At 41.0% G+C, this 23,484-nt stretch overlaps 1 protein-coding gene and 1 long non-coding RNA gene across 2 annotated transcripts in view; one reads left to right on the forward strand and one right to left on the reverse strand.

Annotated features, from left to right (window-relative positions):
- Window positions 1–216: 216 nt before the first annotated feature.
- On the reverse strand, window positions 217–23,448 carry fscn1a (fascin actin-bundling protein 1a). The gene is made up of 5 exons (XM_062037281.1): window positions 22,433–23,448; window positions 6,750–6,906; window positions 3,635–3,756; window positions 3,207–3,374; window positions 217–1,935 (listed from the first exon to the last, which is right to left on the reverse strand). Exons 1-5 carry the CDS (start codon window positions 23,271–23,273, stop codon window positions 1,727–1,729), a joined length of 1,497 nt encoding a protein of 498 aa, XP_061893265.1. The 5' UTR covers window positions 23,274–23,448; the 3' UTR covers window positions 217–1,726.
- The window catches only part of LOC133642873 (uncharacterized), a 49,610-nt gene continuing 26,807 nt past the window's right edge, over window positions 682–23,484 (forward strand). Inside the window, exons 1-2 of the long non-coding RNA XR_009824617.1 lie at window positions 682–1,960; window positions 3,967–4,095. This is a non-coding gene — a long non-coding RNA (uncharacterized LOC133642873). The remainder of the gene's footprint in view (window positions 1,961–3,966; window positions 4,096–23,484) is intronic.

The following is a 23,484-nucleotide window of genomic DNA, read 5'->3' on the forward strand; positions in this document are numbered from 1 at the left end:
AATGATTACCATAGAACCAGTAATAGGAACGCTTTAAATTAAAGAACAGGAAAGTGAACGTTTGTTTTTTGCTGCCGTTTTTACACTCACTTGTGACATAGAAAAGATTCAATGACCTAAACTCAACTCCACTTCATTGCCATCAAAGGGTGAGTATTTTTAATGCATTTGAGCATATATCGTGTGTTAGTACACAATTACTATGAACACACAATGTTCCAAATCCCAGTTTTATTGGTTGGATTTTAGGTGAACCAATGGCACAAGAGAGAGATGAATCCACAATATCAAACAAATTATACAAAAAAAATAATACAGAAGGAAGTTCCAGTTATACAAAGCAAAGATGTGGATTTTTATTTTTTTTTGTACTCAGACATTTTCTTACTGCCCAAAACTTAAGCGTAAGGCACAGTCATTACCACACTTTTCCGTTCCGTCTGTAAGCCTAGGTTATGGTTACCAGGAAGACGGCATCTCCAAAAATAACCTTTTAGTCATTTGAGATTCTCAACAAAACAAACTTGTGAGGAGCTGGATACAATCATGTCTTATTCAACTAATTGAAAGCAAAACAAGGTGTTTGACAGGGGTATCAGGCTGACAAGTCATGGCTTCACTGTGTCAAGACTGTTGACAACTTCTCACTTTTACTGCTCCAAACAAAAACTGGAAAAAAAGTCGTATCTCATTTAAAAAGGCAGATACGACAAGCTGAACAGAAACTAAGTCACAAAGCAGCAGATTTGGTTAATGACAAGGGACTCAAGTGCTTTTGTGAAGAATGAGATGCTTCACTGGGTTTGGCAGGACAGTAGAGAAACCAAACCATCAGTTGGTCCAAACAGCACACACATTTTGTAGCACCACGTTCCAGTTGTATCAGCTTTGTGTGAGAGGACACGGTGCTTTAATCCAGTTTAATCACAAGGGTTGGTCTACATACATCCAAAAAAGCAGCTTTCACAAAACTTCAATTTTAGCTTTTCCAACTGGACTTTGCTATGATAATAATGTCTGTGCCTTGGACTTTTGACAAGACTCCAAGCTAGTGAGAGCACCCATTTTGTTTCTTTTTTCAACTGTTCAAGAGGACAATAGGCAAGGTGGAGGGGCTTCATACATCCTGTCTGGTTCCAACTGACCAATAGGAACACAGCAAGAGGACAACACAGGAAGCTAGTTGACACTTTCATGTTTAAGGAGAAGGGCTTATGGTCGCCTTCAAACCATCAACACATACCTAGTTTTCATCGAAGCTTCAAGCTTGGTTTCTGCTTGAACCAAAAAAAGAAAAAAACAGACCCAGAAATATGTTTTTAGAGGGATCAAGTAGAACGCCATCAGAACACCAATATACAATAGACACGAGTAGAAAGAGAATAAGTCCAGTTGGTGCTAAGGCGACGAGGGAGTGAGCGATAATTGGGGAGGGGGGCGGTCGAGCAGCGAACCAAAGTGAGCGAGGTGGGGATATAGTGCACAGCCCCGTGGTAACTATGGAAACATAAAGGTCAGCAGCTGGGAAAAGGGAGGGATAGGAAGGAAGTAACGAGGAAGGCAGAGAATGAACCATCCTCTTCCATCCTTCTCTCTGTGCAGTTCAACATATAAAGTCATACAAGAGGCTGTTTAAGGACAGGGAGGGGGTGGATTGGCAGACGCTATAGATGGGGTGGTGCTGTTGTCATGTGTGCATCCTCTCCCCCCTCCCCCTTCTTTCCCCTCAGTATTCCCACAGCGTGGCCGTCTCCAGGTCGTCGGCGTTGGCCTTGAGCACGCCGGCGTGGTCCCCACGGAGATACTTGCCGTCGGCGCAGTGGCGGACGGCCACCTTGTTGTAGTCGCAAAACTCGAAAAGGAAGTCGACGGGCGTGTCGCTGCTGCTTACCACCGCCTGCTCGTTTCCTACCATCCAGTATTTACCAGTGGAGTCTGCAGACAAAGATACAGGATGAGAGTGAGTGGCAACGCAAAAAAAAACCCCCAAAAAAACAGAACACTGGCTCGAATTTGCGAGCGAGCGAGCTGCATTGAAGTGGAGGGGGGCCGAGTTATGAAGTTGCTTCTAAAATACTAATCCTCAACACCGTGGCGGAAAATAAACTTAGGTTTCTTCCAAGTATCGTTATCACTGGAGGTTTAGAGTAAAAAGAATGGCTAAGCATGCTACACACAGAGCAGGACGACTCAAAAAGCTAACTGCTAAAGCTTCAATGTAAAGTAGGGGTGATCGAACCTGATATCGATACCTAGTGCAGTATCAGTATATAAACGATACAACCAGATTGATATTTGTCTTTTTATTATTACCAAATACATTTCTTTGTCATTTTTTGTTATCGTTTACAGAGTCAGGGGAATAAGTCTCTGGAGACAGGAAGGCTTTGAGGGCAAAACCCAAATGATTTAAAATGGGAGCTAATAGTTTTGGCTTTTGTTTAGTTGTTGTACACCACACATTTTGTTAAAAACAAATGCAAAACATCTGATTTACAACAATATTAACAAATTCAAAATTTTACAAGATGAGCTTTATAAAAGTGTGTTAGTGTTTGAAACATTCTATTGCCAAAGTATCTGATTGGGACTCAAAAACAAATGTATTACAAACCTATTAATTTTCTTTTTAGTTGATTTTCTATTTTTATTTCATTAATGACATTAGTTGCCCGTGCCTAAGAGTGTACAATAAAAGTCATACTCGTGTCAACCTGCTACAAATAAAACACTTTCACAGGAATATAATTACTTGTACTCTTGAGTCTGAGTCACGATATAAGTGTTATTCTTTCTGTGTTTTCCCCTCATAGGTTCTCCTATTCCAAGAGCTACAGGCACTAATATTACTGCATTTACAAATCTTTGTATCAGTACAAACTGTTTGCATAACAAAAATCCTCCTTTAAGTCTCCATCTTGTAACCTTTACACATTCCAATTCAGGACCAACATTTTTTGGATTCTTCTTGGCCCCCCTAGTTCGCTTTTTCGCAGAATAAGACATTTGCATAATCCTGCCCACAAACATGGCAATAATAACAAATTAAAAAAAAAATCACATCCTCCTTTGGTGAGGATAATTAACCAAATCAAATCCCTTTTAGAGTAAATCCATAATGAGTATGTAAAGAAAGAGATTTAATCCCTTTCATGCCTGCAGCAACAACAAGTGTACTGCTGTCACTCCAGTATGCACGCACAGACCTTGCAGGCTGTAGGCGCCATCTCTGAACTCCAGCGTGAAGTAGTCGTAGGAGGAGCGGTTGGAGTCCAGTGTGCCCGTAACCTTCCTGCAGCCGATGAAGCCGTGCTCGCCGCGCAGCACGATGATAGGCCGGTTGATCAGCTTCATGATGAACTCCTCGGATTCACCTGCCACGTTAAATGAACACATCCACCTTAGTATTAAATATTTCTAATATCTTGGTTTTTTGTATGATGAGGTTCTAAACCACAAAACTATAACCACAATAATATTGTTAAATAACCAACAACACTTTTTTTCGGTCAAATTCAGCTTTATAAAAAAATTTGAGCAATCAATGTGCTTTTAACCTACAGTACATCTGCACACATGCAAGAGTATTTCAATTTGGAATGATCCTTTAAAGACATGAAGGAATCAGACTGACCGGCAGCATCAATGGTGGCTGCCAGCTGGCCGTTTTTCTTGGCGGCGACATATTTCCCGTTGGCGGCTCGCAGAGTTAGCCTTTTCTCACGCCACTCGATGTCAAAGTAGCAATTAGCTGACCTGTAGAGAAACAAATTTAAAAAAAATAAGGAGCACATTGAGAAATTCAGGTGGCACCTGCAAGTGTAAACACTGATGCAGGTCTTTGGGAAAAGATTCTGGAGTTGAATCAAGCGTCTGATTTCCTTTCTCTTTTACTTGGCTCAATGTACTAAGTGTGCATTTCACATGCCTGAACTAACTTAAACATTCACTATTTGTGTTTTCCAGAGAGGAAATGAGACTTTGTGGTCCAATGTGGACAAAAGGCATCTAGAGAACAAAAGCTGCCGAGTGCATTGACGGAATGCGGCTGCAGGGAATGTGTCTCTTTTGTCAAGTCGACAACACCTTTAAGGAGTAAGTAATGGAACCTCAAACGTTTAAACCAGATATGTTGTTGTGAAAATCATGCGATACTCAATAAGAAATTAAGCACATACTGATTGACACTAGGGATGTGCCGATCGATCGGCCACCGATGAGTATCAGCCCATTTTCGTGGTAAAAGTGTGTGATCGCCAATGCTAATTAGGGACTTTTAACGCCAATCAAATGGCGATCTCCTTCGGCTGACACTGTTTTTTAGCCTCGGCTGATAAGTGGCTAGCAGCTAATTATGTGTGTCCTCGCTCCCTTAAAGGGGAACTGCACTTTCTGTAATTTTGCCCATCATTCAATCATTATGAAAGACATGACGGCTGTATTTTTTTTAATGCATTCTAACTTATGAATAAAATAAAAGTCCACTTACAATGGAGCCAATGGAAGGTCCTCTATTCCGCCTAAAAAACCCAATAAAAAAAACTTTCAAAAAGCGCCAACAATACTCCATTTAAATTTTGTGACTTGATTATTAACAAATTATTAGTGCCAACGCAGACAAACTATAGCAGCGTCACAAGCTTCTGGGACATCGGCTGGTGAAGCGAAGATTGTGTCATTCTTCATCCAAACGGGAGTGTATCAATATTTTATCAGTGTGCATCCTAATGACAGCAGACCTTGTAAAGTAAGTGATATTGTATTATGTGTGTTGGCTCTCAAAGTCTGCAGTGAGTAATCGGTGATGTTGAAGAAAAAAGTGAATGTTGTGATGAGTTTTAGAAATGAATGCGCCGCAATGCTTAAAATGATCAAAATACGTAAATATTAACTGTTATGGATGTGCCCTTTACTACATTACATATATACTTAAATCATGTATATTAAACTTTAACGGAGGTGTTTGGATGTTTTTAAGTGCTTTATAGGAATAATAGAGCGACTCCCATATAGTTTCCATTGTAAGTGGACTTTTGATCACATGTATTTACTGTTTAGAATGCATCAAAAAAGAAAAAAGGTGTGCTTGTCTTACATAAGGACTGTGAATGGTAGGCAACATTACAAAAAAAGTGCTGTTCTCCTTTAAGTTGGTAATAATCATGTCCATCTCGGCAAATAAACTGAATTTCTTAGTATCTTAAAAGGGGCCCCATTATGCAAAACCAACATTTCTTACCCGTTTGTAACTGCTGTGTATTTGGGATCTGCATAGTTTGCAAAAATTTGAAATCAAACCGATATTTACAAAACAATCTTGCCTTTCTTCATAAAAACGAGCTGTTTGGAATTTGCCCATAGTGTGACGTAAGCAGATTATCCATACCGTATATGGTACCCAAAGTGCTTTGTGCGAGTCCATCATTGTAGTCAATAAGCCTATTTTTCGCTATCCTTGTTGGGCAGACAAGCACATGTATCATTTGCTGTTGCCATTTTTTTATGAAAATTAGCATATAGTTTGAACTTAATGTGTCAGTAGACTCCATTATGGAAGCGCTAAAAACTACAACAAAGATGGCGAAAGAAGACTGTCAGAGTGGGGCCATGTAAATAAGACCAAAACGGCCAGAAAGTGGCTTGAAAACGGTCAGTAAAAAAAATATCAATAATTCTGACCAAAGAACCACCATTAACCTTTAACCTCTGGGCCCAACTTTTCCACTACAGAAGGCCACGAGGCCCACTCAAATATTAGCACTGAAATAGTAATGCTACTCATGAATTTAATCATAATCAATAATTATGTCTAATCTACTTACAATTTAACTGGATAAACCTTTTCAAATGACAGTGAATCATGTGTTAAATTACAAATATCAAGGCTTAGGTCAGGCTTATTACAAAAATAAATATCACATACACTGCAAAAGGGGCATTCACACGCAATTTTGCAGTTTTGAAATAAACACATTATAACTAGATTAATAATACAATTTAAGTACAAATGAAAATAGACCACCACTTGAGTCATAATTTTTGCGCTTAAGAAATTTCTAAGACTTTAGCTCCAAACTTCTGTTTGTTTGATATTGTCATTACTGCCACAAGTGGTGGAAAAGTGACAAATGAGTACCCCTGCGGCCCATACAGACCACAGCTGAGAAACCGTTTTTGGCTGCCCTCTAGGAGGCCCTCGCCCTAAAGTTAATACTGATGTAGAGCACAAGAAAGTGTTTTAAATGTAGAAAAAAAAAATCATATAACCCCTATAAGAATCATAAAGTACTAATATCACTGTAGGGCGAGGCTAAACATGTTACACACTAAGAGCAAGCCAGGAGCATGCACGCTATTAGCTAAGCTAACCGCATAGATCATTTGAAATGACAGCAAGGAATAGGAGCTTAGTAAAGTTTAAGAAGTGTAGATCAAAAGGCGTTACAGCTGAAAGTAAACAGTATTACCAGGAAATAATCAAGTAGACTAAGAGTCTAGAGAGAAGATAATATAGCAACTGTTGGTGTGTCAGTATTGTTGCAGCCAGTACACGACACGTAAGAGGAGGGCAGATCAATCCATAAATTGGTGCTGTTGATATCCAGGGTAGTATCAGTAAATTATCTAGAGAAAACCCACAAGAGCACAGGCCAATAGGTCAAAGGTTATGGGTTAACAGCCAACATTCTGGCTCGACATGCTCCCCATACACCCACGCTGTAAAAAGGATCAAATGTTGCCGATCATACTTGGATGAGGCGGTGCACTGCAGGCCTCCATTGGCAGTGAGGGTCCAGTATTTCCCAGCGGCGGTCCGGAACGCACACTTCCTGTTCTCGCGGCAGATTTCCACTTGGAAGACTTCCTGGTCACCTTCCTCGTCTTGATTGGCAGACAGGTCCATACCTGGGGACACGCAGGGTTTAGAAGGGGTCGTCTACAATGTCACTGTCACTGGTTGCGAATAGACACGATCCAGACACACACAAGCCAATCATCTGGTTAGGATCAGACGTTCTAAATGAGCAACATCAGACAGCTTGGATTAGTGAAGGATTTCACTGCCGGCACAGCTTCACCATTAATGTACACAACTCTTGACCTCATTAACATCACACAAGTCCCACAAAGAGCTACAGAGAAGTAAACAATGCCAGTCTACATACAGGACACCATACACAACTGTACACACACGCAGAGTTCATAGAGCACAATGCATGCTATTGTGCCTGATGAGGTCATAGTTGACCGTTAGCCTGAAGCTCTGATTGAGAGAGACAGAAACATGGACAACGTTGTGTAAATGGCTGCTGCAGAAAGAAATGTGTGTTTCGGTGCACAAGCCAACGTAATCATGTGCTCGCTTTCGTCTCCACTTCACATGCATGTCACCCGCCTGGACGCTCCAAGCTCTTTGTTTGCTATCACTCTTCCATTATAACACTGGGTGTCAGGTCAAGCTTAAAACATTAAAATGAAATGAAATATCATACAGACAAAAATGAAAGTGTTATGCTGGACCTGCATATGCACGTTTTTAAAAATATCAATTTTTACAATCGTCCCTCATTTATCGCAGTCAATTGGTTCCGTACATGACCGTGATAAATTAATTTCCTCGAAGTAGGAATCAATTATAAATCAAATATTTTCATTGTTAGAACATAGAAAAAGGTTTGACCTTCTAAATGTTTTTCAACATTATGAGAGCTCTCTAGACATACAATAACACCCTTTAGTCACATGTGCACTCTTTTAATCCAGTATAGCAGGGGTCACATTAGATCAGGGGCCACATGGAGAAAAATCTACTCCCAAGTGGTAAAATCATGGCACGATAACTTAAAAATAAAGACAACTTCAGATTGTTCTCTTTCTTTAAAAATAGAACAAGCACATTCTGAAAATGTACAAATCATAATGTTGGGTTTTGTATTACACTTACATGTTGCGGTTAATATTTTCTCTTTGTTGTTATTTATACTTTGTGAATAAATTATGTGATAATGTTCATTAGTCAACTCAGTGGTGTTCATTTTTATTCCATCAAGATAAAACATATCAAAATCAAATTACAGGATGTTATTAATGTAGTTTGCTCATTTTCCTCGACCGGTGCACTAATGTGTTTTTTTTTGTTTTTTTTTTTAAACATATGAAGCATAATCTACAAAGATACAAAGAATTGCTATTGCGACATCTAGTGGACACATTTAGAACAGCAGTTTCTTTCATTAAAAAATTTCGGCTCATTTTTATACTTAGCAAACTCATTCCGCGGGCCAGATAAAACCTGTTCGCGGGCCTGATCCGGCCCGCAGGCCATACGTTTGACACCTCTGCAGTATAGTAATGCTAGCTGAAGCTGAGCCAATCAGTGACCACAGTACTGAACAGCATGAGCTGATTGGTTTGGTCTCCTCTAGTGGCCAATACTACTGTAGTGTTGATATTTTTGGCTCATTTAGCTATTTTTATGCTCGAAAATGCTTAATATAGGGAAAATGTTATAGAATACGCTTTTAAAGGCCTACTGAAACCCACTACTACAGACCACGCAGTTTGATAGTTTAAATATCAATGATGAAATCTTAACATTGCAACACATGCCAATACGGCCGGGTTAGATTACTAAAGTGCAATCTTAAATTTCCCGCGAAATATCCTGCTGAAAACTTCTCGGTATGATGACGCCTGCCCGTGACGTCACGGATTGTAGAGGACATTTTGGGACAGCATTGTGGCCAGCTATTAAGTCGTCTGTTTTCATCGAAAAATTCCACAGTATTCTGGACATCTGTGTTGGTGAATCTTTTGCAATTTGTTCAATGAACAATGGAGACAGCAAAGAAGAAAGCTGTAGGTGGGAAGCGGTGTATTTCGGCCGGCTGCAGCAACACAAACACGTAGCCGGTGTTTCATTGTTTACATTCCCGAAAGATGACAGTCAAGCAACAATAGGACTTTGAGCTGGATACGCAGACGCGGTACCGTGAGTACGTACGCAGCTGCGGCTTCCAAACATTTGATTGCTTGCCCGTACGTGCGTGCCGCTATGTGCATGTCACGTACGTAACTTTGGGGAAATATATGTGCTGTATGAACTTTGGGGAGGTGAATGGTACTTTGGGCTGTGGGATTGAGTGTGTTGTGCGGGTGTTTGATTTGTATTGGCGGGTTATATGGACGGGAGGGGGGAGGTGTTTGTTATGCGGGATTAATTTGTGGCATATTAAATATAAGCCTGGTTGTGTTGTGGCTAATAGAGTATATATACTATATGTCTTGTGTTTATTTACAGTTTTAGTCATTCCCAGCTGAATATCAGGTCCCACCCGCCTCTCACAGCATCTTCCCTATCTGAATCGCTTCCACTGCCCTCTAACCCTTCACTCTCACTTTCCTCATCCACAAATCTTTCATCCTCGCTCAAATTAATGGGGAAATCGTCGCTTTCTCGGTCCGAATCGCTCTCGCTGCTGGTGGCCATGATTGTAAACAATGTGCAGATGTGAGGAGCTCCACAACCAGTGACGTCACGCCCATATCGTCTGCTACTTCCGGTACAGGCAAGGCTTTTTTATCAGCGACCAAAAGTTGCAAACTTTATCGTCGATGTTCTCTACTAAATCCTTTCAGCAAAAATATGGCAATATCGCAAAATGATTAAGTATGACACATAGAATGGACCTGCTATCCCCGTTTAAATAAGAAAATCGCATTTCAGTAGGCCTTTAAAAAATGATGGTGGAGTTTGAATATTTGAAGCGCAAAGTAATGAGGGACAACTGTAGTCTAAATAAACCCATTCATTAGTGTTTGAAACTAAAAAAAAGGTTGAAGGTAAACTACATGTGCTTATTGAGTTACATTATAATTTATATGTTTCTTTTACTAAAAGAGCACAAAATGTGTCAAAACTTTACAACTTCATCCTCCCATTCTGACTTGTAGCTAGGCAGAATTTGGGGTGCAAAATCCTTTATTTCTGCCTTTTGCACAGAAGATAAAACAGGGAGAGATGGCAGAAATTCACAATTGAGACATTTTTACAGTTTTAGAGATTGAACTCTTATTAAATCTAAAATGTGTTTTATACTGCCCCACCCCACCTAATGAAAAACTGCACAATGCAAAAAAGGAACTAAAACTCCAGGCCGAGTTATGTAAAATACCAAACGCTGAAGAATTACGGCTCTCATTTTGTTTTCAGAGGGAAAAAAAATGACAAAATGGAGCGTAACACATTACTCCTCATGGGTCGGGCACACATTAAAATCAACTCCAAAACTTGAGACCTCTGGCCTCTGCCAACATATTGAGTTTCTGCAGATATGTGAGAATGCGCATGCATGCGCACACACACACACACACACACACATACACAGATGATAGAGAGAGAAAACATAAGGCAGCTTAATGGAAACCACATGTTCAGAGAAGATGAGAACTACCAACAACAGACAAAGAGGTCTTGAAGCAAGGAGGAGAGAACGAATGAGTGTAAAATGTCTCCCATCCTCCACCTTTTAAGTCGCGGCACGGTGCTCTAATCCTCACCATTTCCTGCTAGCACAGTAGCAGTGGAGACATCATATATTAGGAGTGTGTTTAAAGCATCCGTCAGTGCGGAAAAGCACAAGATTTGTGACTTGTGTACAACTTGAGAGGTTTTAATCTATAAAGCTGAGGCAGAAAAAATGGCGTTTCAAACATGAGGGACAGGCTAAATGGGATGAGCAGATCAGAATAAGTGCATTGAGGAAATAGCGATTTAGAACAGACTGCAAGCCCCTGAAATCATTGATAGCTGAACCAGTTCTGATAAAAGTGCACAAATATTGCAGTACACAGTTTTGGGGCTGGGGCGAACATTTCCTCTCCCTTCATGTTAGGCTCTGCCATATAATGTAGTCTTGGTCATAAATTAAGGAAGCAGCATGTTAAAGCTAAAGTACCTATGGTGCAAAACAGTAATCGAAGATACTCTATATGGCAGGAGCACTGTTTTCAACAGACCTAAAAAACTTTGAAAAGCATCAGTCACTAAATGGGACCTATGATGATTTTTAAGCTACATTAAAAACACTTCCTTGTGGTCTAGATAAAACACATTGGATATGCTTTTGTGTAAATTTGGCATCAATCAATCACGGTCATTTTTATGTGTCTGCAAGGCATTCCCATCATAATTTATATTTTGAAAAAAACACTATAGATATATCTTGAAGTCGTTGCCACCATTTTTTTCCCCCAGACACTGTCAAAAATAAACTTCAAAAACATGTCCATTCACCAGGTCACAACATTAAATACCCCTGAACAGTTCCCACTCAGAAGTGGCGAAAAAATATTTTGCATGTCACACATCGGTGTTTTTATGCATATGGCTGCACAGATTAGACGAAAATGAGTGGAGCTCGTCCCCCTCTGGCAGATAGCTTGACTTAATGTCCAAATAATAACCTTCACCTCGCTGTGATGTCACAACGTAGTCAAGACTCGAACAGAGACATCCAAAACTGTGTGCAAACTTCAACAGAATGCATGAACCTTTTGATTTGATATGTTGGCATTGTTTAACACAAGTATCCAACATTATAACATTTGTAAGCCTGAAAAGATTTAATTTATCATAGATTTGCACAAATTAATTCTTGCAAAACAGCACATTCTGTCCCATTTTCCATGATTAGCCACATTTTCCCTAAAACAAACTTCACGCTACATTCAACTGTGATCTGAACTGAAGTGGGATGGCGTTTGGGGTGTGGAAAAATGGTCTGTTTTCCCAAAAACACACAAAAAAGCCTTGAAAAAGGTTGTATCATAAGAAAAATACACAGTGTGAAATATACAACACAGACATAGACAAAACACAAGAGTGACGCCAGTGGAAACAAAGCCGTGACCCACAGAGTCCACGGCTGCAGATAGGAGTCAGTGTGTGTGGAAGCCAAATGATCACAAGTAGACACTGAAAAAAGCAGGAACGGATCTGCACACCACACCAAAAGTGACCACACATGCAGAATCCTCCCAAACCACACGGTGAAAAGTGCCATCTCTGTCCACCCCACCCAACTCATCCCTTCTGATGAAGGCAGGCAGATTGTTGGCCACAGTTTAATGCGAGCCAGCACCAGAGAGGTCTGCTGTGAGCACGCGATTGTACCCAGGTCCGTCGCCACTTAGTGTGTGCGCCTGCTATTGTTCAGCAGGCCTGACTGAGGAGGCGGACAGCTGGGGCACAAACGGGGAGACACCAGATCGTCTGCCTTTGTTTTGAGAGCCGCTTTAATTAAGCTGAAGGAAACACGTACGCTAGACACTTCCTGCAGAAAATGACAAAAAAAAAAGGTCAAAACCGAGATTGATTTTCAAGCATGCCGAGTGTGAAGGGCATTTCTGCGGACAGGAAGCCAAAGCTATAATGAAATAGATATCATCCCCTTCTGCTTACACGCACACGCACTGATAGTCCGATAACACCACCCTTATTTTTTTGTGCGTAGACGTAGTTTTATCGTCCAATGTGGGAGGTGTGTGTCATTTCCTGCCAGTGGGAGGTGATGAAGGACACAGATGTAGTGTCATGGCCCTTTTGGTAAACCACGCCCTGTGCCACAGCTGCCCATGGCCTCCTCACAACACACACCAAAGCAAACCCGACTTGGGTGTGTGCTGTAGAAGATGAAGATCTAATATTAAGGTTAACCACACAAGAAAGAGAAATTCTAGCTGTCAGTATGTCGGTGTGCAGTTTTACACTACTAAACAGATCAATTAAATAGCTAATAATACTGATTACAAACAGTCTCAGGCGAGTTTGTCTAAAAAGTACTGCAGCTGCTCTAAAATTCATCTTTGTGCCACTATATCTCCAATTTGGCTTTTAGTGATACTTCTGTGCTCCAGCCTGGATGCATTGACCTCCTGGACAACATGACCTCGGGCATGCATGTTCCACACAAAGAAACAGACCACACATTAAAGCCAGTTAGCAAATATTGCCTCCAAGCAAATCTTCCACTTGTTAGCCAAAGAGCAACCTTTGAATTTTTTCAACATATGCTTCACTCCGTTTCGACAACGAGATGCAACACCAACTTGTCCAACATTGACACCACATATCACCGAGGACAAACGCCAGCAGCACTAGTTAGCATAGCTATGTGGGGCTACAGTGCAGTAACTTCTGTAATTGTATTGTTCCTACTCTCTTACCATATCTCTTTTATATATTTTACACAAAAAAATAGGAGTGTCAAAGTTAAGGCATGTGATTAATTTTTAAAAATTGTTGCGCTATCATAAATGAATAAAGATTAATCACCAGTTGTTATGACCACACTTAAACCTGGAAGTCGGCGCCTATTTTTACACGGTGCAAAGATGAGTGATAAGTGGCAGCCAATTTGACTTCAAAACACACGCAGATGGAGCTTTAGATAAAACGGAGGTCATTTGTCAACAGTGCAGCGAAAAACTTAGATATGTTAAACATAGCCTTCGCTAAATGGACAGCCAGCGCATGTAAGCTATATAGTTAATATCAGTGAAGACAAAGTGCTGCAAGAAGATGTTATTTGTATCACCACATTGTACCGAATGAAGAGATCAACACTTTGCTCAAAAAAGGTTCATTATGTCTTCTTATTCATATACTAATTACATTTTCTTGTAATCAGACAATATTTTCGGTATGTTCGATGGAATTTTTACCTGACTTGTTTCGACTGTCATCTGCAGTCTTCTTCAGAAGGGTCACTGGTCAGGTGACCCTTTCCATAGAATATACCGAAAATATTGTCTGATTACAAGAAAATTTGAAAAGAGATCAACACGGTCATCTGAAAGGGTAAATAAGGTAGTTTGTTTAAGCAACTAGTTAAAGGAAGCGTAAATACAGATATGGTGCACTATGTAAAGTTATTTATGGGTGTCTTACCGTGTTTACTATCTGTACTTTGTTTACTATATTTTTGCAAAGACATTGAAAATGTGCAGTTAATTCTTACTATACTTACTGTCACCAAGTTTTGCGCAAATTAATGACTTGCAGTTAAGTAGACTTACTTAGGCTTAGACAAACTTTATTGATCCACAAGGGAAATTTGTTCCACACAGCAGCTCAGTTACAAAGGATGGAAAGGGTAAGGATGGAAAGGATAATGCAGGTGTAAAGTAGACTAAAAATGTACTATAATAGATACCATAGTAAATGTTTAAAAAGGTTCCCGGGTCATATTCTGACAACTAAATTCCATTTGTGACCAAATATTGGGCTATTTTCTTACATTTTATTTTTACGAATAACCCGTGAATAAACAATTCAAGAGTGTGATTAATCTGATAAAAAAAAAAATCTCTTGACAGCCCTAATAAAACATATCTATATAATCTAGTGCTGTCAAATGATTTTTTTTCTAAAATCAGATTGTCACTTTTGAATTTGGATTAATCATGATCAATTAAAAGGTTATTGCTTGCATAATTTAAATTAACTTTTGAAATTATTTTCAGAATGTCATACAGGAACATTTAATACATGTTTTACTTGAATGCACGTCATTCAAAACTTAAGTTTTATTTAAAGTGCAGTCTGGGTTTATTTTTATGTATTTTTTTAAATCTCCTCACTCATCTTTGCACTGACGTATACATTGACCTGATCACTGAACTTGTAACAACCCGCGCCGGCTTTCAGGTAACATCCACGGTTAGGGTAGTCAAAATGAATTGCGTATTTAACTGCAAATATACAGGATTAATTAAATATTTTTTGTGATTAATCACATTAGTTAACACTAATTATAAGACAATCTTATGCGATATAAGATAATGGGGTGTTTGCGTTTTTTGGTCAGAAGGGGGGAAATTATCATAAAAACAGTCCGATTGTCCTTATCAGCCATTAGCTTTGTTATAGGCAACAAAGTAAATTAGTGTAATCTTTGAAATATAAAATATTACATGTTTTCAGAATATGTCAAAAGTGAGCTTTAGGGTAAAGTAGGAACACTAATGGTCTATTCACTGAATAAAAACAGTGATCAGACTTAATGCTCCCACATAGCAGACTGACTAAGAGTCAGCAGAGCTCCAATCTTAAGATGTGTAGTGAAGCCTAGGTATGATGGCACACTGTGACACTCCAAAAAGACAATTCTGCATATTAGGGGAACTTTGATAAGGCGCTGCAGTGCAACCAACCATATTGCTTGGTTGCAAAAGCTAACTTCATCTTTTTTCTACATGCTGCTGTGGAGCCAGAGGCCAAGAAAACCAGTCAGTGGTCACACAACTCTGTAGCAAATAGGAAATGATGGCCTTTTAAAGATGCTCTCGACCTTCCATCTTGGCACTCTGAAAAGCCATTGTACTGCAGGCTAACGGAGTCAAAACAGCATCCCAGTCCATAAACGGCCTCTCTGGGAATTTGGGACCGTCTTCATAGCAAGATTAGATGAGACACAAGCACTAATGACAGGAAACTGCAGTTAACTGCAGTTAATAGTGAAATATTGGCTGTAACATGACACTTATACGTTATGAAGACACTTAAAATCTATTACCTCAGGAGTTGAACTAGACACCTTGTTTCCTCTTGAATAGTCATCTTACCAAAGCCCCTTCTTGTTTTCAGCATGACAAGTTCATAACGGCATTCATGGAGGTGTGTGGTGTTGAAAAAACTCAGCAGAACCATGACCTCGACTCCAAACACATTCAATATCTTGAGGGGAAAGAACCTAGACACACCAATATTTTTTTGTAAGTAATTTGTCTACCTGGTCTTCATCGTGTATTATAGACCATTATCTTAAAAGATAACGCCCCAATGCCATATGGTTTTCATACAGTGAAGTTATATGCAGTAATGGTATGCCATTAATAGCCATTTAGCTTTAAAGGGTGAGAGGAACTCTATATACCTAGACAATATAAATGATATAAATTTGGCTGACAAGAGATTTTAATTGTATTGCGATAAGACATGACACTTCTAGTTGTATATCAACTTGACGAACGTATCAATACTATCAAGTGGCTAACGTCCCTCCACAGTGCAAAGTCACTACTAAGTCATCAATCCTCACCTCCATAGTAGCAAATAAACAAAGTTGCTTAGAAGTATTATAACTGGAGGATGACAAATAGCTAAACATACCACATACACTACACAGTGTGGGAAGATACAAGAAGCCAGAACCTTAGCGGTTAACAAACCACTAAGGTAGAGCTCTTGAATATAAACAGGGCTGGGAAAATCGGTATAAATATCGCCAGTAACGATACCTAGTATCAGTTTATAAACGATACTACAATAATTAGATATTTTTTTATTATTACAAAATATTGTCGTTTTTGCTATTGCTTACACAATCAGGAAATAGGACTTAAGAGGAAATTAGAGAACTTCAAGGGAAAAAAACATAACATTAGCAAATGTTACTTTATTTTGCACAATTAACTTTATTTTGCGCAACATATTGTATGTACTAAAGAAAATAATTTAAATAAATTAATACTTATACATCCTGTGATTTGTCTGATTATAATTGGGATCAAAACTTGAATAAGTATCAGCATTTTTATGACCAATACTACCCCTGTAACTACTTGGTATTGGATTGATACCCAAATTTGAATTATTGCCCAAAACTAATAGAACAGAAAAACAAATGTAGATAGAACCATGTTAAGAATGAATAGGTTAAAAAATAAATATTTTAAAAAAGGATGCAATACGTTATTGCCACATACGTATTAGGAGCCTTTGTAACCTGTTTCAACATTATTTTATTATCATTTATATGGCAAACAATATTGTGATATATATTGCAAAATAAATTTTAGGCCATGTCACCAATCCCTAATACTGTTAATATGTCTGTTCATTATCAAGATTACATAAAAATTATGCAAGTAATTTTCATGAAATTGTGCATAGGAGTGGCACACGCTCTGAAAAACAACCCATTTCCATTGTATGATGTAAATGCAAAAATATAATGTACAATTAAAAAATGAAGTTGGATAGAAGACTGCAGCATCAGAGTAACATAACATTCATAAAATGTAGACCTATTCAATTATTAACTGCAAGAAAATTGAGGAAATTGTCTCATTTAAAAAAAGGGATAGACCGTATGTAGCAAAAATGATTATGTGTATAATTCTTCAACACACTTAAATTGAGGCTTGAGTTGATTTCCTGCATATAAGAGTATGAACATGATCAACAGCACAACAATCAACAGTTGTGATAGCACTGAGCAGTTTTTGGACCAATATCAAAACCACCCGCTTCCACTAATGAAAGGCGTACCATCTTGACTGGTACGCCTGGAGCAGCGGTCTGCAGGAAAAAACACCATCATATCCATGATGGTGACCCACCATGTGGCTAGATGAGCTTGCCCTGTGTATCACCCACAACTTCAAAGAGGGGACAGCTATTTTTTTTAATTTTTAAAACTTCCATCCATCCATTTTCTACCGCTTGTCCCTTCTGGGGTTGCGGGGGGTGCTGGAGCTACACATTTTAAAATATTCCCTGGATCTCTGCCAACTATTCGTCAGTCAGCTACAGACATGGACAATGGAAGCTTGATCATTTTTCTTCTTCCGCGAACAGGCTACCCGAGCATTATGGCCTATTTAAATGTGACGTTAGCACCATAGCTCACATACCCATGCTAGCTTTTATGTTTTCCTCCTCCCACTCCTTAAAGTTACGTTTTTATATGTGATGTGTAGGCGATATTGCCTATAATCCATATAGCAGCATCCTGCGATAACGATATACATCACAATATATTTGGTATGTAAATTATAATAGAACCATTTCAGTACAGATTACAAAGACTGTTAAAATGTTTGCAAATGCCAATACTGGTACTTAAAATTTTCCAGATCATTAAATACACATTTTTGATCACAATTACAAAATCACACAACCAGACTGGTGGTGTAATATTAAATATTACAATTATTTCCTACTTGGCTCTGATTTAAATCATTTAGTTTTTGCCCTTAAAGGGTTCATGTTATGATTGTTTTCTACATTTAAAACACTTCCTTGCGGTCTACATAACATGTAATGGTGGTTCTTTGGTCAAAATTTTGTAAAGATTATGTTTTACGGACCATTTTCAAGCCACTTTCTTGTGCGTCTCTTCAGGATGTGCCAATTTGTGGGCAATATTATTTATGTGGCTCAATATAGGATAGAATAGTGGTATTATTCATCTCACAATGGGGAAATGATGTTGCCGTGCAAATACAAAAATACAACAAGGTAAAAACACAAAAACAAGAGGGAAACAAAGGACAAAGACATTAAAAGAGCACAAAGCTGATGCAACAAGCTGCCACTTCAGTGACGCCATTTCTACATACAGCTACAAAGTAAAACAACGAAAAACCAAAACAAATAGCAATAAATAGTGCGCGTATACGATTGCACCATGCATAGACAAAACAAAGAAACACTGTTTAAACACCCACATTCTGTACAAACAAAGTTTCAACACCCACATTCTGTACACCGCGGTGGCCTCTGCAGTGCCCCACGGCATCATCTGTTGGTGTTGGGTGCTGCACGGCCAGTGACAGGAACAGACCCAACAAAGCAACCGAGTGAGCCCCCACCTGCTGGGTCTCTGGTGTAAAACAGGGCCATGGCCAAAAAGGCTACCCCCAGGCTTATCCACAAGTTCACAAAAAAGCACAACAGAAACCACAAAAGTGCCACACCTTGTTGCGCAGTCCCGAACTAAAAGGCAATAAAAGACAGGAGGGAAACAACAACAAGGATACAAAAGAGCACAGAACTCCTGCAACCAGCATGTCTTAGTATGTTGGTATGCTATTACGTGCCTCGACTACGACTCCATCCTCTCCCTGTCAGCCACATTGTAGTTTAACACTTCCATAGAGTCTACTGACAGATACAAGTTAGAACTATAAACTACTTTGTATCAGGAATGGCAATAGCTGGGGATGCATGTGCATGTACGAGCCAGTCTGCCAAACAACAAAAAAGAGAAAAAGTAGTATCTTACTAACTAGGGTCGTCGGACTACAATGGCGGACTCGCACAAAGCTCTTTGGGTAAAATGTTATCATATATAAAAAAGGTATATGTTGCCAGCAGTAATTTGAAAAACATTGTTTAGAGGAAGTATGACGAAAGGCAGGATTGCTTTATAAACATCTCCACCATGACTCCATTGTTTGATTAAAACTTTTCAGGATTTATGTAAATCCTAAAAACAGGTCCCAATAGTTAAGAAAAGTTGGTTTTGCATAACCACTCCCTTTTAAGGCAGCTCCTGTGTCAAAGGACTTATTTCCTGAGTTTGTAAACAAGACAAACTATTGTGGGATAATAAAATATCCCTCTAATCACTGTAGTAACGACCATACTATATTTGGTATACATACCACCCATACCTTGTATCTGCCAACTTCGGTTTACATTCAGGAGCTCTAGCTTAGCGGTTAGCATCGCTTATTGTATCATGCTACATCGTGTAGTGTAGTGTCCTTGTTTGCGCTACTGCTCCTCCAGTGATACCAAACTTTATTTGGTATCCATACCGTCCATACCTGTATTTGCCTACCTCGGTTTACATTCAAGAGCTCTAGCTTAGCGGATAGCATCACTTATTGTATCATTCTACTGCATGTAGTGTAGCATGCTGAGCTATTCCTCCTCCTCCAGTGATACCACACTATAGTTGGTATCCATACCGTCCATACCTGTATCTGCCTACCTCGGTTTACATTCAGGAACTCTATCTTAGCGGTTAGCATCGCTTATAGTATCATCCTACAGCGTATAGTGTAGCATGTTGAGCTATTCCTCCTCCTCCAGTGATAATGCTACTTGTAAGAAACATAGTTAACCTTAATTTGCACCATGGAGGCGAGGATTGATGACTGAAGTGACTTACTGCTGTTTAATTTGCGGAAGACAGCGAGAACGTGTCAACCGAGGAGCTACATTTATATAGTTTATATTGCACAACCTTAGTTATCCATGGCATCTTCTTGGAGCTCCACACTGTCAGGCACAAACAGCTCATTAGCAGCGAAGTGACCATATCACAAAGCACTATTGTGCGATCTCGCAGCCATTCGGTTATTTAGCATGAGCTTCCTCTTTGAATTGACATTACAGACAAAAATCCAAACTGAGCGTGTACGGTCTCGCGTTGTACCGGTTTCTGCCCTCCATTTTGTATGGCCAACACCGCTTTCGGCTAAACTGCTGATGTGTTGGGTTGGGGGAAAGCGGATAAATAAAAGAACCATTGACAAGTAAACAACAGGGCTCCGAGTGTCACGGAGAGACCGCTTCGGAAATGAAGACGCCAAACCGCAAGCGATGGGAGTGCTGTATCCTCCATGGTCATGTGACCACACACTAAATATGGATTATATAGTCCTATTAAAGTTAATTGTTTTGGAGTTGATTTAAATAGGGATTGCCACTTGGTACTGACCTTTGGCCCACAGCAGACATGCCTGATGGGTGGAGGAGAATGGGGGAAGGGCAGGATGAGGGGAAATCAGCAAAAAAATGCTTTTGTCTGATGGTTATTACCTAACCTGGCTCAGGTGTGTTCCATGTATTCGTTTATAAAAAATGCACCACGGAGGACATTGTTTGGACCCTGAAGACATGGTCAGCCTGGACCAGAAGGCCCCTTCCTTCATTGTGGCGTTCCATCGATCCATCCATCCATTTTCTACCGCTTATTCCCTTCGGGGTCGCGGGGGGCGCTGGAGCCTATCTCAGCTGCAATCGGGCGGAAGGCGGGGTACACCCTGGACAAGTCGCCACCTCATCACAGGGCCAACACAGATAGACAGACAACATTCACACTCACATTCACACACTAGGGCCAATTTAGTGATGCCAATCAACGTATCCCCAGGTGCATGTCTTTGGAGGTGGGAGGAAGCCGGAGTACCCGGAGGGAACCCACGCAGTCACGGGGAGAACATGCAAACTCCACACAGAAAGATCCCGAGGCCGGGATTGAACTCACGACTACTCAGGACCTTCGTATTGTGAGGCAGATGCACTAACCCCTCTGCCACTGTGCTGCCATTTTGTGGCGTTCATGTTGAAATAATGAAAACTCTGGTTTACATGTGAATGAAGGCACATGCAGGCTTCAAGACTCCTTTGTTGGACCTTTTCCAATGCAGTCACCCGGGAAATTAGAGAAGCATATACCTGCTCTGCACACAGCATGGACTCTTACATGAGCTTAATGATGCAGGAGGGGTGCATGCATGTAGTACAGGGGTGTCAAACTCATTTTAGATCGGGGGCCACATGGAGAAAAATCAACTCCCAAGTGGGCCGGACTGGTAAAATCACGGCACGATAACTTAAAAATAAAGACAACTTCAGATTGTTTTCTTTGTTTAAAAATAGAACAAGAACATTCTGAAATTGTCCAAATCCTGTTTTTTTTTGTACAATTACCTGTTGCCGTTAATAATATAGATACTTTATTTGTTGTTATTTATATTTTCTGAATAAATTATGTAATAATGTTCATCAGTCAACTCACTGGTGTTAATGTCCAATCTATCAAGATAAAAAAATGCTATCAAAATCAAATTACAGTATGTTATTTATGTAGTTTGATAATTTTCCTTGACTGATACTGTCATAGGTGCCGATCTACATTTCTGCCAGTGGGTGCTCGGTGTGTGTGTATTAAAATACCGTACGTTTGACACTCCTGACCTAGTGGTAGGCCAAAGAAACAATATTTTATCACAACATCCGGTTTCGGTTTCTAATTAAGAAGACCAAATTTTCGGTGCATCACTTGTCAATAGTGCCCGAATAATAGGCACTATTACACATGTTCAGTGGCCTTGTGGTTAGAGTGTCCGCCCTGAGATGGGTAGGTCGTGAGTTCAAACCCCGGCCGAGTCGTACCAAAGACTATAAAAATGGGACCCATTACCTCCCTGCTTGGCACTCAGCATCAAAGGTTGGAATTGGGGGTTAAATCACCAAAAATTATTCCTGAGCGCGGCCACCGCTGCTGCTCACTGCTCCCCTCACCTCCCAGGAAGTGAACAAGGGGATGGGTCAAAAGCAGAGGACGAATTTCACCACACCTAGTGTGTGTGTGACAATCATTGGTACTTTAAGTTTAATACAAAGAATTGCTATTGTGACATCCAGTGGACACATTTAGAACAGCAGTTTCTTTCATTCAAAAATTTCAGGTACATTTTCATACTTGGCAAACTCATCCCGCGGGCCGGATAAAATTGTCCGCAGGCCTGATCCGGCCCTCGGGCCGTACGTTTGACACCCCTGATGTAGTACATGCCATCACATGAAGATACCAGCACACTCATTCATGCACATTCATGCACCCACCTTGCCGGGTGGAGACGTTCCTCTCGTTGGCAGCAGTGAGGACCACCTGCGGGTGGCTCTGCTCCAGCTGGAAGAGCTCGTCCTTCCCCACGCGGGCGCTCTTGCCGGACTTCATGGTGCCGGAGGGCCCGGACGGCGCCAGGTACTTGCCGCCACAGTCCCTGAACGCCACCTTGCCGGACCTGAACTCCAGCGTGTAGCCGGTGCTCTTGTCCGTGGTGGCCACCAGCGCGCCGTCGTTCCTCAGGAAGCGGTTGTCGGACGTCTGCAGGTGGTAGCGCTGCTCCCGGAACACCAGCGTGATCATGGAGTCCACGCCCCACGGCACGTCCCGGTCGATGGCGATCTCGTCCACCTTGGAGCTCAGGTGCGCGTAGCGCTTGCGCGTCAGGCTGAAGATGTTGACCTGCGGGTGCATGGCGATGTGCACGCTCCATTTCTCCGCCACGGACGCCGTCTGGGCGAAGCAAATGATCCGGTCCTCGGTGCCGCCCAGGTAGCGCCCGAAGGGCTCGGACTGCAGGGACCAGCGGCCGTCGTCGTGCGCCGTGATGACGAAGCGGCACTCCGGGCCCGGAGTCTCGCTGTCCCCGGTCACGTTGCCGTCCTTGTCGGTGGCGATGTAGCGGCCCAGATGTGACTTGAGGACGAACACGTTGCCGCTGGAGTCGTCGCCGCTCTGCTCCAGCGTCCAGATCTGCTTTTTCTTCATGCTGGTGGCCGACGCGTTGATTTTGAAGCCGAACATCTCGGCCGTGAGGTATTTGTTCCCGCAGTTGATGAGGCCGAACTGGATCTGCAGCATGTCGCTGGTTCCGTTGGTGGCGCCGTTGCTTGTCATGGTGGTTCTGCCTCGCACCGGTTATGTGGGAGAGCGGGGTTAGAGGTTTTGGACCGGTTCTGGAGAGGTTCTGGACGTGAAAGGGTGGGATGCTCTGATGCCAAGCGTGCTTCTTTGTTCGGGGAGCGCGCGCCGCCGGTCCTCTGCCTGCCTCATCAGCGCGGTCCCGCCACCACAGCTGCAGCCTATATAAGCACCAGTGACGTCACAG

This window comes from Entelurus aequoreus, linkage group LG25 (assembly GCF_033978785.1).
Source record: "Entelurus aequoreus isolate RoL-2023_Sb linkage group LG25, RoL_Eaeq_v1.1, whole genome shotgun sequence".
Taxonomy (NCBI): Eukaryota; Metazoa; Chordata; class Actinopteri; order Syngnathiformes; family Syngnathidae; genus Entelurus; species Entelurus aequoreus.

Excerpts from the sequence above, each read along its gene's own strand:
- fscn1a (XM_062037281.1), bottom strand. The coding sequence starts at position 23,273 with ATGACAAGCAACGGCGCCACCAACGGAACCAGCGACATGCTGCAGATC. Across the intron at positions 6,907-22,432 it reads GAACGTCTCCACCCGGCAAG|GTATGGACCTGTCTGCCAAT; the intron begins GTGGGTGCATGA and ends GCGTGTCCCCAG. Across the intron at positions 3,375-3,634 it reads AGCCACCATTGATGCTGCCG|GTGAATCCGAGGAGTTCATC; the intron begins GTCAGTCTGATT and ends TTAACGTGGCAG.